General features: G+C 43.4%; 1 protein-coding gene across 1 annotated transcript in view; it reads left to right on the top strand.

Moving 5' to 3' along the window:
* The first annotated feature begins 1828 nt into the window (after window positions 1-1828).
* Window positions 1829-15911, top strand: part of LOC145395831 (uncharacterized) — a 54331-nt gene continuing 40248 nt past the window's right edge. The window contains exons 1-3 of the mRNA XM_080269363.1: window positions 1829-1912; window positions 2672-2788; window positions 3106-3338. Of these exons, the coding sequence (XP_080125489.1) occupies window positions 1829-1912; window positions 2672-2788; window positions 3106-3338 (434 nt within the window). The remainder of the gene's footprint in view (window positions 1913-2671; window positions 2789-3105; window positions 3339-15911) is intronic.

Genomic DNA, 15911 nt, shown 5'->3' with positions numbered 1-15911 from the left:
AGAGTAAGAAGTGCTTGTAAGTGTAATTGCTGTGTTGGAGTGGCTTTGGATGTGTGTGTAGTCTGTGAACCAAGTGTAATTGGCCTGCGCAAGCTGACTGGATGCAAACATACTTTACAGTATGCGACACTGGTTCAACCAGAGCACCACTTGTGTCCGCCAATGCAGTACGTGGCATGAAGAACGCTCCCAAAGTTTATTACCCTGGCGGGGCGTGAACCCTCGTTCTTCAATGTACGAAAACGCACACTTTACCAATGTACCACAGAGGCTCCATATACCGTATATATATATATATATATATATATATATATATATATATATATATATATATATATATATATATATATATATGTGTGTGTGTGTGTGTGTGTGTGTGCGTGTTTATTTATTTACTTATTTATTCGTTTATTTATTTATTTAGAGAGAGAGAGAGAGAGAGAGAGAGAGAGAGAGAGTCATTATTTCATTACAGATTCTAGAGATCGTCTGTGGGAATCGGTACCGATGGTTGGTTCAGTGTTGGAAACTTGGCTACAAGGCAGTTGTTTTCCAATGCTGCTCACGGACAACTTAGTACCAAATAGCACCATAATAAAGGTAACAGGAAAGAATACTTTAAAGGATGTTAAATAATGCTCCAGTACTGGATGAGATCATTACTTTAATATCTCAGTTCATTACCAATCCGATGGTTTCATAGCTAGAACCGAGTTTTAACAGTGAAAGCTTCCTTTATCAATACACAGAAAACAATGTATTCTTTTATCAAAGACATTGCTGTGCTGTAATAAATACCTTGATAATGAGGAAGGAGGTACAGAGAGACAGAGTGAAAAAGAAGAAAGTAGGGACGTGGAAGATGAAAATGACAGATTTCTTGTGGTGAAGGGAGAAAAAGTGAACAGATTGAGAGAACACTTTAAGGAATTGTTAGACACAGGGAATGGAACTGGTGCGAGTATAAGTGGCTGGGGAGTAGCTGGGACGAGGAGGAAGGTAAGGACGAAGTGATCAGTAGGTTGGAAGTGATGGAAGCAATGAAGAAAGTCAAAATGGGGACACCCCAGGAATTAATGAAATGTGTGGTGAAATGCTGAAGCACGGGGGAGAGAGATTAAAGAAGTGGATATGGAAGATATGCAGATTGGCGTGGTGGAAAGGCAGAGTCCAGGATGATTGGAAGTCAGGAATAATTATTCCCCTGTATAATGGAAAATGGGAAAAAGAAGTGTGTGGTAATCATAGTGGTATTTGTCTTCTAGGTGTAATAGGAAAAATATATGGTAAGATACTGATCGAGTTAGGGAAATAACAGAGGAATGAGTTAGAGAGGAACAGGAAGATTTTAGGAAGACATGAGGTTGTGTACATCAGACATTCGTCATAAGATCTTCAGTGAAATGTTTCTGCAAAGGAAAAGAAGATGTGTATCACCTCCATGGATCTGGAAAAAGTATTTGGCTGAGTGGATGGACTAGGAATGTGGAAAATACTAAGAATATGTGGAGTAAGTGGGCAGCTGTTGAATGCCGTGAAGAATATGTCTGAGGGCGCTAAGGCTGCAGTAAGTGTGGATGTTGAACTGAGTATATTTTTCTGACTGAATGTTGGATTGAAACCAAGATTTATCATGTATCAATGTTAGTTCAATCTGTATATTGACGAAGTTATAATAGAAATACAAAGTTGGGCAGTGGATGTTAGAGAGGTCCTAATGAGGGAGGGCAGCGTTTGAAAACTTCCTGTTCTATTGTTTGGAGATAATACTGTATTATCGAATGCCGACAAAGGGGAATTACAAGGCTTGGTGACTGAGTTTGGGAGAATGTGTAAGAAACGAAATCTAGAAGTGAATGCAGGGAAGCGTAAAATTGTGGTCATCGAGAGAAAAGAAGTCACTGAATGCACAGTGAGGCTGGATGATGAGGAAATGGAAAATGTGTGTTTATTTAAGTACTTGGGTAGTGTGATGAGTAAAGATGGAAATTTGGAGGATGAAGCCCATGAAAAGGTACAACAGGGAAGGAAGGTCCCTGATTCTTAGAAAGCAATGATATGGAATGGGGAAGTGAGCATGGCGATAAAAAAGCCTCTGCATGATAGGATTGTGATACCAACTCTAACGCATGGAAGTGAAGCTTGAACCTTGTTGGAAGGATACAAGTCAAGAGTGAAAACAGCGGTAATGAGTTATTTGAGAGGAGCATGTGGAGTTTACATGGAAAGAGAGGCTGACAAATAAGGAATCGACGGTGCATTGTGGTGTGGATGTGGATGTGAAAAAACAAAAAAGTTAGGAGAAATACACCGAGGTTGTTTGGCCACATGGAGAGGATGGGGAACAAGAGCCTTACGAGGACAGTGTATCTGAGTTAGGTGGAGGGAGGGAGAGGGAGGGGAAGACCAAGGATGAGATGGAAGAATGGAGTGGAGAGGTATATGAAAGAGGGGGGTTAGAGCTGGGGTAAGTCAGCAAAATGGCCGGGAACAGATCGACATAGAACTGATTCTTTTGTTGCCTTCCCTTGCGGGATTGAGACGTCTGGCTATAGATAGATAGATAGATAGTTAATAAGAAATATTAAAGTAATAATACACTTTCCTCGCCGGCATCTTAACCCTATGAAAACTAATTTACACTGCATAATTATATACTGCTTTTTATTAGAGTATTGGTGATGTTGGAGCAGCACGGGGTGTGGCTGTGTTTGAGGTGTGTATGGACGGCCAGGACACTAACGTGACGCAGGTCCAGCTCTCCCCGGTGGTCAGCCAGGCTCGTCGGGTAGGTCACTCTCAGATAACTCTTGAGGCAGTCAGGTATTCTCTCATTATTGCTGAGGTGGGTTCGCCACTGTCACATTACTGCTTAGGAGGGTAGTACATTCTTGCATTACTGATGAGGTGGGTAGGTTATTCTCCAATTACTGGTGAGACATATAGGTCACATTCGCATTGGTGTAGAGGCGTTTATATCACTCTCACTGCACTGCTGAGGTGGGTAGGTTATTCTCACATTACTGCCGAGGTGGGTTGGTCAGTCTCATTACTGCTGAGGCAGGTAGGTCACACAGCTAACCTGTACCATGGTGACGTCAGCAGCTGCGGCAGGTGTCGTGGTGCGTGATGGTGGTAGTGGTGAGTGACGACCCAGCCTTCCTCACTGCCTTCGCCGATTGGTCCCTCAATGGCCGCCTCCTGGTGTGGTCGACGAGGCTCCTGGTGGTCACTCGCCTGCCCAGGAAAGACCTCCAGGCTCTACTCGTTTCCCACTGGACATTTTCCATGATGAACACCTTGGTGATCAATACTGAAACCTCAGCATCTGACAAACGGTAAGTTATTCAGCAGTCAAGAACGTACCTCTGATGCCAAAATTTTAATTTGTAGTTGTTCTGTAGGATGCCTCGTGTTTGAAAGTGGCGTGTGATTACTTTTGTTTTTTGTTTGTCAAAAATAATATTCATTACATCCTTTGCCAAGCTTATACTAATCTTGACCTTGTGTACCACACCCAACCTTCTTCAACATTTAAACATTCTAATCTTTTCTAATCATTCATCTCAGTTCACGCAACCCTGTTTAGCTTCCTGTGCCTCACAAACGGTTTCAAATCAAAATCTTAAATTAATTGCCAGTGCTACCTGTCCTACAGTATCAGTCTACAAAAAGTGTAGATCTACTCAAGCCCCCTCCCCGAACTGGGCATCAATCACCATCGGTACCTCTCCTGTTCATTATCATATCTCCAACAGCTTCACAATGTAGTGACCCAAGTATTACGCACACTTCAGTCTTAACCCCTGAACCATGGGGGTCTTACAAGCCGAGCCGTTCTCGTACGCATTTTTTCCCTTGAAAGTAGGCTTTTTCAACCAGTCATGAGTGCATAATTACAGTATACTTAACTTTCAGTTAAGGACCACATTGTTCATTTGTCCTTCATCTTTCCATTGTAATGCACATTGTGTGGAGTAGACTGTAGCACCAGTCGAGCAGGGCAGTACTCCCGAGGTGGATGGAAAGCTGATGACAGGGAGTGCTGGAGCTCCCGTTTCATCAGCCCTCAGGACTAGTTCCTGACCATCCCCCTTTGCTGAACTTTTTCAGTGTCTCAGTTACACAGAGAGTAGGCCAGCATGCTCTCCAGTACAAATTTCTCTAACTATCTTCACCAAACTACATGCACAGTACACACTACACTTCCTATTCAAAATTCACAAAAATGGCGTCGATTAATAAAGCCTCGGAGTCCCCAGGGGGGGGGACCATAAATGCCCCCACCATCTGCCCCTCTCCCGGTGACGACTCGAGGTGCCTGGAACCACTGTCTGACTCTCTTCTTCTTCATTTCTGCAACATTCGCGGCCTTTCATCTAACTTTCGCTCTGTTGAGCACCACCTCTCCTCCTCTAAACCTCACCTTCTTTTTCTGACGGAGACTCAGCTGTCTGAGTCAACCGACAGCAAACACTTTTCTGTATCCTCCTACTTTCTCTATACTCATTTCAAAGCCAAAGGTGGCTGTTGTGTATGTATACATACGCAACGACTTATCTTGCTCTCGTGTTCCTGAACTTGATTCTTCTGAATTCTCCACACTCTGGCTTCGGCTTTCCTGTCATTCTCTGACTAAATATATCTGTGCTGTTTACTTATCCCCTAATTCTACTGACTATCAAAAAATCTTCGACTATCTTACTTCTACGATGGAACACATTCTGTCCATTTCTCCTTTCTCTGAAATCTCCATTCTTGGAGATTTCAATGTTCACCACCACCTTTGGCTCTCCTCTCCTTTCACGGATCCACCTGGTAAACAAGCCTACATCTTTTCTATCCTTAATGACCTAGAGCAGCTTGTACAGCACCCTACCCGTATCCCTGACCGCCTTGGAGAGAGCTCCAACATACTTGACCTCTTCCTCACAACTAATCCTTCTGCTTACTATGTTAATCTTTTCTCTCCGTTGGACTCCTCCGATCACAACCTTTGTCGCATTAACCTGTCCTATCACTCCGGTACGGCCTGTGGACCCTCCAGGGAAACGTCGTCTGTGGCATTTTGGAGCCGCGAACTTGGAGGCCCTCAGGCAGTACTTCTTTCATTTTCCCTGGAATGATAATTGCTTCCATGGCCGTGAGCCATCTGAGTGTGCCTTGCGCATTACGGAGGTTATTCTCTTGGGCATGGAAGCATACATTCCTTTCTCATATCCTTTGACTAACGCAAGAAAGCCTTGGTTTAATCACGCTTGTTCTAATGCTGTCCGCAACAAGGACAGGGCCTACAAAAGGTACCGGAGCCAACCCACCCCTGAATCACATCATCTTTACGTTTCTGCCCGAAATCGTGCTAAGTCTGTTCTTCGCTCTACTAAAAATAATTTCATCCATACTAAATGCTCTCAACTCTCCAACTCGAATTCTTCCCGCTCCTTCTGGCACCTTGCCAAAAATCTTTCTAACAACTTTACCTCATCATCCTTCCCTCCTCTTTTCTACTCTGATGGTTCTGTAGCTATTTCTTCTACTGATAAAGCAGATCTCTTCGCACAGACTTTCTCCTCCAATTCCACCTTAGATGATTCCGGTGCTGTTCCTCCATCACTTCTCCCCTCTGACTTCCTCATGGCTGACATTAAAATTTCTTCAGTTGATGTATTTTCTGCCATCACTGGCCTCAGTACTAACAAGGCATATGGGCCTGATGGGGTCCCTCCTGTTGTTCTCAAGAACTGTGCTTCTGTGCTTACACCCTGCCTAGGCAAACTCTTTCGCCTTTGTCTGTCAACTTGTACCTTTCCTTCTTGCTGGAAGTTTGCTCTCATTCAGCCAGTCCCAAAGAAGGGTGACCACTTCCAACCCTCCAACTATCGTCCAATTGCTTTAACGTCCTGTATTTCAAAAGTTTTCGAGTCAATTCTTAATGGAAAAATTTTAAGGCATCTTTCCTATCACAACCTTCTTTCCGATCGTCAGTATGGGTTCCGTCAGGGACGCTCCACTGGCGATCTTCTCACCTACCTTTCAGACTCCTGGTCATCCTCCTTTCGGGACTTCGGCGAAAGCTTTGCCATTGCACTTGACATCTCAAAGGCTTTCGATCGAGTCTGGCATAAATCTTTAATTTCCAAACTGCCCTCCTACGGTTTCTATCCTTCTATCTGTGCCTTCATCGCTAGCTTCCTTTCTGGTCGTTCTATAGCCACTGTTGTAGACGGCCATCGTTCTTCTCCTAGATCTATCAACAGTGGTGTTCCTCAGGGCTCTGTCCTGTCACCAACTCTCTTCCTTTTATTCATCAATGATCTTCTAAGCTGTACATCTAACCCTATCCACTCATACGCTGATGACTCCACCCTTCACCTTTCCATTCGGTTCCCGCAACGCCCATCTCAACAGTTACTTCAAGAAACAAGGGATGAGGCTATGGCACACCTAATGTCTGACTTGGCTCGTATCTCTGACTGGGGTAAAAATAATATGGTTGTTTTTAATGCATCTAAGACTCAGTTCTTACACCTATCATCCCGACAAAATCTTCCACAGGTATACCCATTAATGTTTAATAATATTCAGCTTAATCCTGCATCATCCTTGAACATGCTTGGGGTTTCATTTACTCGGGACTTATCTTGGAAAGATCATATTACATCTCTTGTAAAATCTGCTTCCAAAAGTTTGGGTGTGCTAAGCCGACTCCGCTCTTTCTTTACCCCTGCACAATTGTTGTCTCTATACAGGGGTTTTATCTGCCCCTGTGTGGAGTACAACTCTCATGTGTGGGGAGGCTCCCCACACACAGCTCTTCTCAATAGGGTGGAGTCAAAGGCTTTTCGTCTCATTAACTCTCCTCCTCTTACTGACTCCCTTCAACCTCTGTCTCTTCGCCGCACTGTTGCATCTTTATCTCTTTTCTATCGCTACTTTAATGGTCACTGCTCCTCTGAACTGTTTGCTTGCATTCCTCCACCTCTACGACGTGCGCGTAGCACCCGTCTGGCAGCAAACTCTCATCCCTTTTCTGTCCAACTCTTTAATGCAAGAGTTAACCGTTACTCCCAGTCTTTCATTTATGCAACAGGTCAGCTCTGGAACTGTCTCCCTCTATCTGTATTTCCTGCTGCCTATGATCTCCAGTCTTTCAAACGCAGTGTGTCCAGGCATCTCAAAATGATCGGATCTTGAATTTGGCTCTCTATTGTATTTTGTTTTTCTCTTGGAGGGAACTGTTACTGCGGGCTCATGGTCTTTGATTCCTTCTTCCTCGCATTAAAAAAAAAAAAAAAAAATGTCCACAGGTCGGCTGTAGGTGAAGGCATTGTGGAGGTAGGAGGCGATGAATGGAGGTAATTTGGGGAGTCATGAAAGGATGTTTTCGTACTCGGGCGAGTCGGTAGTTACAGCTCACAGCCCTCGCCCCAGGTTGGGACAATGAGGGCTTCCATGCCCGCATACATTCGTGATCCCTCTTGCCCGACTTGTCCTTGACACTCCTCTCCACTGCCCCCGGCCACCGCCACATGAATGAATCAGCACCCCTTATACGTTTGGATAACTCAGTTTATTTTGCCCAATTTTACCAATATATTCAGAGTGACAATGTGCATTACAGTGTGTTGAATGGGAGAGATTAAAGAAATTCCAAGGTTTAATACACATGACTAGCCATTACAATTGCTTTTACTTTCTCTGTGAGTAAGTTTTCTGTGTCACATAAGATTACTTGAGCTATCCCTGTGGTCATGTCCATTTTTGAAACACTATTGCAGCAATTCCTTTTTTTTTAATGCAAGAAAAAAAAAAAGCTACAAGCCTGCAAACTGCTTTCTCTAAGCAAAAATAAATACACGATAATAGATTCCCAAACTGAGGATCTGTTCAAGATGCTTGAACACACTGCTTAAAAGACTGGAGGTCATAGGCAGTAAGGAATACGGGCAGACGAAGACAGTTCCAGAGCTGACCTGCTGCACACATAAAGGACTGATATTAACAGTTAACTCTTGCATTAGAGGGTTGGGCAGAAAAAGGATAGGAGTTTGCATTTACACTGGTGCTACCTGCCTGCCTTAGTGGTTGAGGGATTCAAGCACAGAATTCAGTGGACCAGTGACCATTGAATTAACGAAAGAAAGGAGACAAAGATGCAACAGCACGGCAAAGAGATACGGGTTGAAGGCAGCCAGTAAGAGAAGGAGAGTTAATGAGATGAAATGTCTTTGACTATTGTTGTATGTGGGGCGCCTTTCCATTCATTAAAGTAGTGGTGTACACAAGGGCAAATAAAACCCCTGTTTAAAGTCAACAACTTTGCAGGGGTAAATAATGTACGGAGTCAACATAGCGCACCTAATCACTTGGAAGCAGATTTTATTAAGGGAGGTAATATTATCTTTCCAAGATAAATCTCGAGAGAATGAAACCCCAAGTGTGTTCAAAGATGATGCGGGAATGCGTTGGGTATTGTTAAAAATTAGAGAATATTCCTATGGTAGATTTTAATAGGTCGAAAAATGTAAGAACTGGGTTTTCGATGCATTAAAAACAAGGTTACTTTTACCCGAATCAGAGGTATGAGCCAAGTCAGATATTACTGTAAGTGTGCCATAGACTCCTCTCTTGTTTGTTAAAGTAACTGTTGAGATGGATGCTTTGGGAAGTAGATGCAAAGGTGAGGGGTTGAGTCATCAGCATATGAGTAATTAGGGTTATATGTAAACCATAGTATGTCATTGATGAGTAGAAGGAAGAGAGTTATTGACAGGCTAGTGCCCAGGGGAACACCATTATAGATAGCCCGAGGAGAAGAACAGTGGCAGTCTATAACAGCAGCTACAGAACGACTAGAGATAAAGGCACAGATAGGACTGAAACCGTATGAGGGCCGTAAATTTAAGACTTATGCCAGACTCGATAGAAAGCCTTTGAAATATCAAGTGCAATGACAAATCTTTCACCGAAGTCCCGAAAGGAGGATGACCAGGAGTCTTAAAGGAATGTGAAAAGATGGCCAGTGGAGCACCCCTGCCTTAGCCCCTGATGACAATCAGAGAAGATTATGATAGGGCAGGTGCTTTAATTTTTTGTTATCACACAATAGTTTCAAACAGTATACAAAGAAAACCGCATGTATTTCAAAGGTTTTTGAGTCTATTCTTAACCAAAATTTTTAAAGCATCTTTCCTGTCACAACATTCTTTCCAATTGTAAGTATGGGTTCCGCCAGGGAGGCTCCACTAGTAATCTTCTCACCTACCTCTCAGAGTCGTGGTCATCCTCCTTTTGGGACTTTGGCGAAAGGTTTGTCTTGCACTTGACATCTCAAAGGCTTTCGATCGAGTCTGGCATAAATCTTCAATTTCCAAATTCCCCTCTTACGGTTTCTATTCTACCGGTTCCTTTATCAATAGCTTCCTGTCTGGTCGTAATATAGCTACTGCTGTAGACGGCCACAGTTCTTCTCCTAGAGCTATCAATAGTGGTGTTCCTCAGGGCCCTTTCCTATCACCAACTCTCTTCCTTTTATTCATCAATGACCTATGCTGCACATCTAACCCCATCCACAAATATGCTGATGACTCCACCCTTCATCTTTCCATTCACTTCCCACACCGTCCATCTCAGCAGTTACTTCAACAAACAAGGGATGAGGCTATAGCACACCTGATGCCTGACTTCGCTCATATCTCTGACTAAGGTAAAAGTCATCTTATTTTTAATGTATTAAAAGCTCAGTTCTTACATCTATCAACCCGACAAAATCATCCACAGGAGAGCCATCTAATATCCAACAATATTCAGCTTAATCCTGTATCATCTTAAAACATTCTTGGGGCTTCATTCTCCCGGGATTTATCATGGAAATAACATATTACCTCTCCTGTAAAGTCTGTTTCCAAGAAATTAGGTGTGCAAAGCCGACTCCATACCTTCTTTACCCCTGCACAGTTTTTGACTTTATACATGGATTTTATTCACCCCTATGTAGAGTACAACTCTCATGTGTGAGGAGGCTCCTCATATACTGCTCTTCTCAACAAGTTGGAGTCAAAAGCTTTTCGTCTCATTAGCTCTCCTCCTCTTACTAGCTCCCTTCAACCTCGGTATTTTCACTGTATTGTTGCATCTTTATCTCTCTTCGTTCGCTACTTCAATGGCCACTGCTCGTCTGAACTGTATGGTTGCATCCCTCCTCCACTACGGCAGGTGCATAGCACCCGTCTAACAACAAAATCTCATCCCTTTTCTGTCCAACTCTCTAATGCAAGAGTTAACCATTACTCCTAGTTCTACATATATGCAACAGGTCACCTCTGGAACTGTCTCCCTCTGTCTGTACTGCCTACTGCCAATCATCTCCAGTCTTTCAAATGCAGCGTGTTGATGGACCTCAAAAGGAACAGTTCTTGTATTTGGCTCTCTTATCTAGTTTTTTTTTTTCTTGAAGGGAGAAACTTACAGGCTCTTAGCCTTTTGTTGCTTCTTCCTTGCATTTTAAAAATAGGATGATAGTTCGAGGGCTGAAAATGATCAACCTTCCATAACAGCAATATTCCAGCAAGAAGGAAAGGTACAAGTTGACAGACAGGCGACGGAGTTTATCTAGGCAGGATGTAAGCACAGAAGCACAGCGTTTGAGGTCAAGTGGAGGGACCCCATCAGCACCCCGTCAGGCCCATATGCCTTGTCAGTATCAACACCAGTGATGGCAGAAAATACATTAAATGAAGAAATTTCAATGTCAGCCATGAGGAAGCAAAAGGGAGGAAATGATAGAGGAACAGCACCAGAATCGTCTAAGCTGGAAATGGAGGAGATATTCTGAGCAAAGAGTTCTGCTTTGTTAGTAGAAGAAACAGTTGCAGAGTCGTCAGAGTGGAAAATAGGTGCTCGGATAACGAAGTAAAGTTGTTAGAAAGATATTTGGCAAGCATCGGAAGGAGCAGGAGGAATTTGAGTTACTACGACTGGTCGTGAGATGGTGCGGGGTGAAGAGATGACAGAAGGAGGTGGAAGGAACAGCGTGGTGGAATGAAGAGGTGAGACAGGCTGTGGCACAAAAGAAGAAAGCATACAATGAATGGATGAGAAATAGAGGCGTGGAAAAAGTTGAGAGAGGAAAGAGAGAGTTATATGTAAAAGGAAGAAGAGGTGAAAAGATTAGCAAGAGAGTGTAAAAAGAGATTGGATGAGGAATTTGGAAGGAATGTGAGTGTAATGTTCAGGGACTGTAAGAAAATGTTCTGGAAAGAAGTAAAGAGAGTTAGACAGGGTGGCATTGAAGTTAGTCGGGGAGTGAAAGATAAAAATGGTAGATTACTAGTGGAGAAGGAAGAAAAAGTGAGCAGATCAAGAGAACACTTTAAGCAATTGTTCAACATAAAGAATGAAAGTAATGTGAGTATAAGTGGCTGGGAAATGGCTGGGAGGAGGAGAGAGGTGAGAAGACAGAAAGAAATCAATAGGACGGAAGTTGTGGAAGCAATTAAGAAAGTCAAAATAGGGAAAGCCCCAGGAATTACTGGAGAGTGTGGTGAAATGCTGAAGAATGGGGGAAAGATAGTAACAGAATGGATGTGGAAGATGTGCAGATTGGCCTGGGAGGAAGGTAGAGTCCCGGATGATTGGAAGTCGGGTATAATTATCCCCTTGTACAAAGGGAAAGGGGAAAAAAAGTGTGTGGTAATTATGGGGACATCTTCTTAGTGTAATAGGAAAAGTATATGATTGGATACTTTTTGACAGAGTTAGGGAAATAACAGAGGAATTAGTTGGAGAAGAACAGCGAGGTTTTAGGACGGGAAGAGGTTGTGTAGATCAGATATTCGTTCTTAGATCTTAATGGAAAAGTTTCTAGAGAAGGCAAAGAAATTGTATGCGGCTTTCATGGATTTGGAGAAAGCATATGACAGGGTGGATAGACAAGGATTGTGGAAAGTATTAAGAATATATGAAGTAGACGGGAAGTTGTTCAATGCTGTGAAGAGTATGGATGAAGGTGCTAAGGCTGCAGTGCGAATGGATAGTGAACTGAGTGAATTTTTCTTTCTGAATGTTGGGTTACAACAGGGAAGTGTCATGTCTCCAAGGTTGTTGAATCTGTACATGGATGGGGTTATAAAAGAGATACAAGGTAGGGCAGTGGATGTTGAAGTGGCCCTATTAAAAGAGGGCAGTGTTTGGAACTCCCTGTACTATTGTTGGAGAAGTTACCATGTTGTTACGTGAAGACGAAGGGAAGCTGCAAGGCTTGGTGGATGAGTTTGGGAGAGCATGTACAAAACAGAATCTAAAGGTGAAAGTAGGGAAAAGTAAAGTTGTGGTTTTCAAGAGAAGTGAAGTCAATGAGTGTACAGTGAGTTTGGATGATGAAGAAATGGAAAATGAGGTACGTTTAAGTACAGTCGCCTTCACTTCCAAGTACTATACCGACTTGTGGCGTCTTAGTAGATGTGGCACCATTGTGTTTGTTTACATCGTCGTATTAAGACACTAATGAGTTGGAGGAAGCCCGGCATAGTGGTCAGGTACTGACAGCTACATTGCTATGATTTGTGGAGCAATGTAGCTGTCAGTACCTGACGGCTATATTGCTGTCAGGTACTGACAGCCTGTAATTCGAGCTTATTTTAAGGTGATGGTGCTGGGACCAATCAGTGAGTTGGATGCTTCGTTGTGGATGTTCAGGGGTGCTGTTGGTCCGAAGCAGACCTTGCTTTACTGAATGAGATGCTGGCCAAAATAAGACTTGTCTAGCGCAACGTATAATGGAGGATGAACATATTCATCATATATATATATATATATAGTGATGGTAGGCGGGGGCGCTCAAAATCCACTCACTCGATGTAATGTTGGTCTTCTCTCATCCGTTCTTCCTTCCTCCCTCTTCTGCCTCTCTTTCCTTCAATACTTCCTCTTCCTTCTGCCTATGGGCGATTTTGCACTGAGTGACGAGCCAAATGGTTTCCTGTACTACACCAAGAAACCATTTACTACGCTCCTAGTGGTTTAGTGGGTAATTAAGGTGCTACAATCGAATGAGACTTTAGGATTATATCCAAGGGGTGGTTGCGGTTTATTGTTCACGTAATGCGACTCAGGGATGAGTGAGGCCGATCACCTTTATCTTAAATGTCAGGACCTAATTGCCTAAGCCCCGGCTCCTACGTTGCTCATGGATAACAAAGGATTAGATGATGAATGAATTATATATATAGCATCGAAAGAATAATGCAAGAACAATGACCAGAAAGCAATTTAGGTATGACATGGATGTGAAGTAATTTATGAAACTGCTCTGCAGTGAAAAAAAAAAAAACAGTAAAATTTAAAGGAAAGTAAGCAATATGCGGTGGTGTAACTCAGTCATACCTAATATCACACACCCAAATAACTCAGGCAGGCCACCATGACAAATAAAAGCTGGTATGTTATCATGGGCATAGTATACTCGTAATATGAACCGCCAAGAGCGACGTATACGAGACCCAGCGATCCTTAAGAATTAATGGGGCAGGAGCCAATCATGTTTATTATCAGGCGTAGTAGGCAGCCAACCATGGGCAAACCGAACTTTCGTCTGGGCATCATAAATAATGCAACGCCAGTCAAAGGTGTTCGTCATGGACAGAAGAAACAGCGAGGTTGCACTACGAGGACAGATCATCGGTCTTCGAGAGGGTGGATTAAGTATCCGGGCCGTCGCCAACGAATTAGACATATCAACCAGAACTGTGGCAAGAAACTGGCAAGAATCTGGAGATCTGACTAATCAGGGTACGTATGCATACGGTGAACAACACTGCATTCCTCTTGCACCATTTTCAATTAGTGAACTAATTTAGCCACGTTCCTCTGTTGTTATCGAACGGCAGTAAATATGCACTATTGTTACCTCCACCACGAGGTTTATTTTCTGAGTGTCTGTATGTCTGTATGTGTCGGTCTTTCTGAGTGTACGCGTGTCTGTGTGTGTTTTAGTGTGTGTGTGTGTGTGTGTGTGTGTGTGTGTGTGTGTGTAATTCACCGGGTCGGTCAGGATCACTTGATGGTGGTGATCGTCAGCTTTTACGCTCCCGGAAGGGAGCTGAGAGCTCATATAGTCAGATCTAAGGGCAAGGCTGTGACCATCACACACGCACACACCCGTCCCCTTGCTCAAGGGGGACAGTAACCACCCACTTCGTCAGTGAAACTTTTCGCAACCTGAGCGAGGCGCGAACTCCCGTCCACCAGTTGGCAAGCGAGAACGTTACCACTGCACCAGGGAGTGTGTGTGTGTGTGTGTGTGTGTGTGTGTGTGTGTGTGTGTGTGTGTGTGTGTGTGTGAGTGTTTGTCTGTGTGTGTGTGTGTTTGTCTGTGTGCTTTTGTGTATTTCTGAGTGTGTTCATGTGTGTGTCTGAGTGTGTGCATGTGTCTGTGTGAGCGTGTGTGGTTTCTGTCAGATTGTGTACTTGTGTCTGTCTTGCGAGTGTGTGTGTGTGTGTGTGTGTGTGTGTGTGTGTGTGTGTGTGTGTGTCTTTTACACAAAAACTGATGAACAGATTTCCGTGAAATTTGGTGGAGGGATGGAGCACGGGGCAGGAAGAACCCATTAAACTTTGGAATGCATCCGGTTAAAGGGGCACTCTGTAGAGCCATACATCCGTCAACTACTGAACGGATATTCATGAAACTTGGTTGAGGGATGGGCCATGGGCCAGGAAATAACCCGTTAAATTCGGGAGGGGATCTGGATAAAAGATCATTCAAATGGAGTGCATACCACAGCAAAGGATTGTTGGGCCTTTACGAAGGTATGCACTCTATTGAGTGGCCTTCTACAAAGTTATTATTGTATTTGTATCTTTCTCGTATCGCCCACCTCGTTTGGGTAGGGGCCCATGGGTAGGCTGTCGTGGTCCAGATTTTCAAGCGAAAGGTGACAAGTGTGTCCACCCTCATGGCATTACCTGAGTCTGTGACCTCAGCCCTCTCGGGGAGACTGGAACTTTTGCGCATGGTATGGCTTTCTACCAAGAAATGTTTATAACTGTTTGCCATTGCTATTTAGATTATTTTTTTAAGCTTTATCTATTTCTGACATACGTATATACCTGATAAATACATATTTCCCTTAAACACTAAATCCGTAATATAATAAATAGGAACTGGGGTTGTAAGTCTTCCAAAGAAGTTTGTCAGTTCGTTGGTTTCATGTATCCTACATAATTAGGGACACCGATTTTGTCCTTGAATCACCACCTCACGTTAAAAAAAACAGCTCGTAAATGTTAATGAGGGTTTGCATATGTAGCATTTCCTTGAGGGCCACAACATTGCTATTATAGAATCTCCTACACACCCCAAAGGCTCTCATATCACTCAAAACGGAAACTTTTCCCATGCATTACCCCACTTAGCGTAATACTAATCTGCACTAACTACTCATTCAAGGAAGCAGGAAAATGTTTACAGTGAGATCGACATACTTTCAATAGTCTGACAACGTAAATAACTGCATTCCACAGCAAAACGACCACGCTCACCAGTGACGACGTGCCAGCAGGACAACGTGTTACTATGTGCGACACAGGAATCACCACTAACAAAATTTGCAGTGGCACTTCGGGAGAGACTTGGACTAGAAGTATCTCTCTCTACAGTCCGTCGGCGGTTACATGAGGCGGGAATACATCATAGGGTTCCCTGTTTCCGCGAGAAAGGAGAGCCTCACAGAAGTGCATCGTGCTGCGGGCTGGAATTTGCCAACCAATATGAGAACCAAAGGCTAGACTTCTAATCACGGGTTTTCTCTGACGAGAAAACTCCCCGATCGTCGGATCATGGTAGGGCTCATGTGTGGAAGAGAAATAATACCTGTTAAGATGTTTAATATATTGATGTTTGACCTAAAAGG

The sequence above is a fragment of the Coenobita brevimanus genome, chromosome 33 (assembly GCF_032717465.1).
Source record: "Coenobita brevimanus isolate Jiangsu-jjx chromosome 33, ASM3271746v2, whole genome shotgun sequence".
NCBI classification, from domain to species: domain Eukaryota; kingdom Metazoa; phylum Arthropoda; class Malacostraca; order Decapoda; family Coenobitidae; genus Coenobita; species Coenobita brevimanus.
This window is presented reverse-complemented; position numbering and strand designations above follow the sequence as displayed.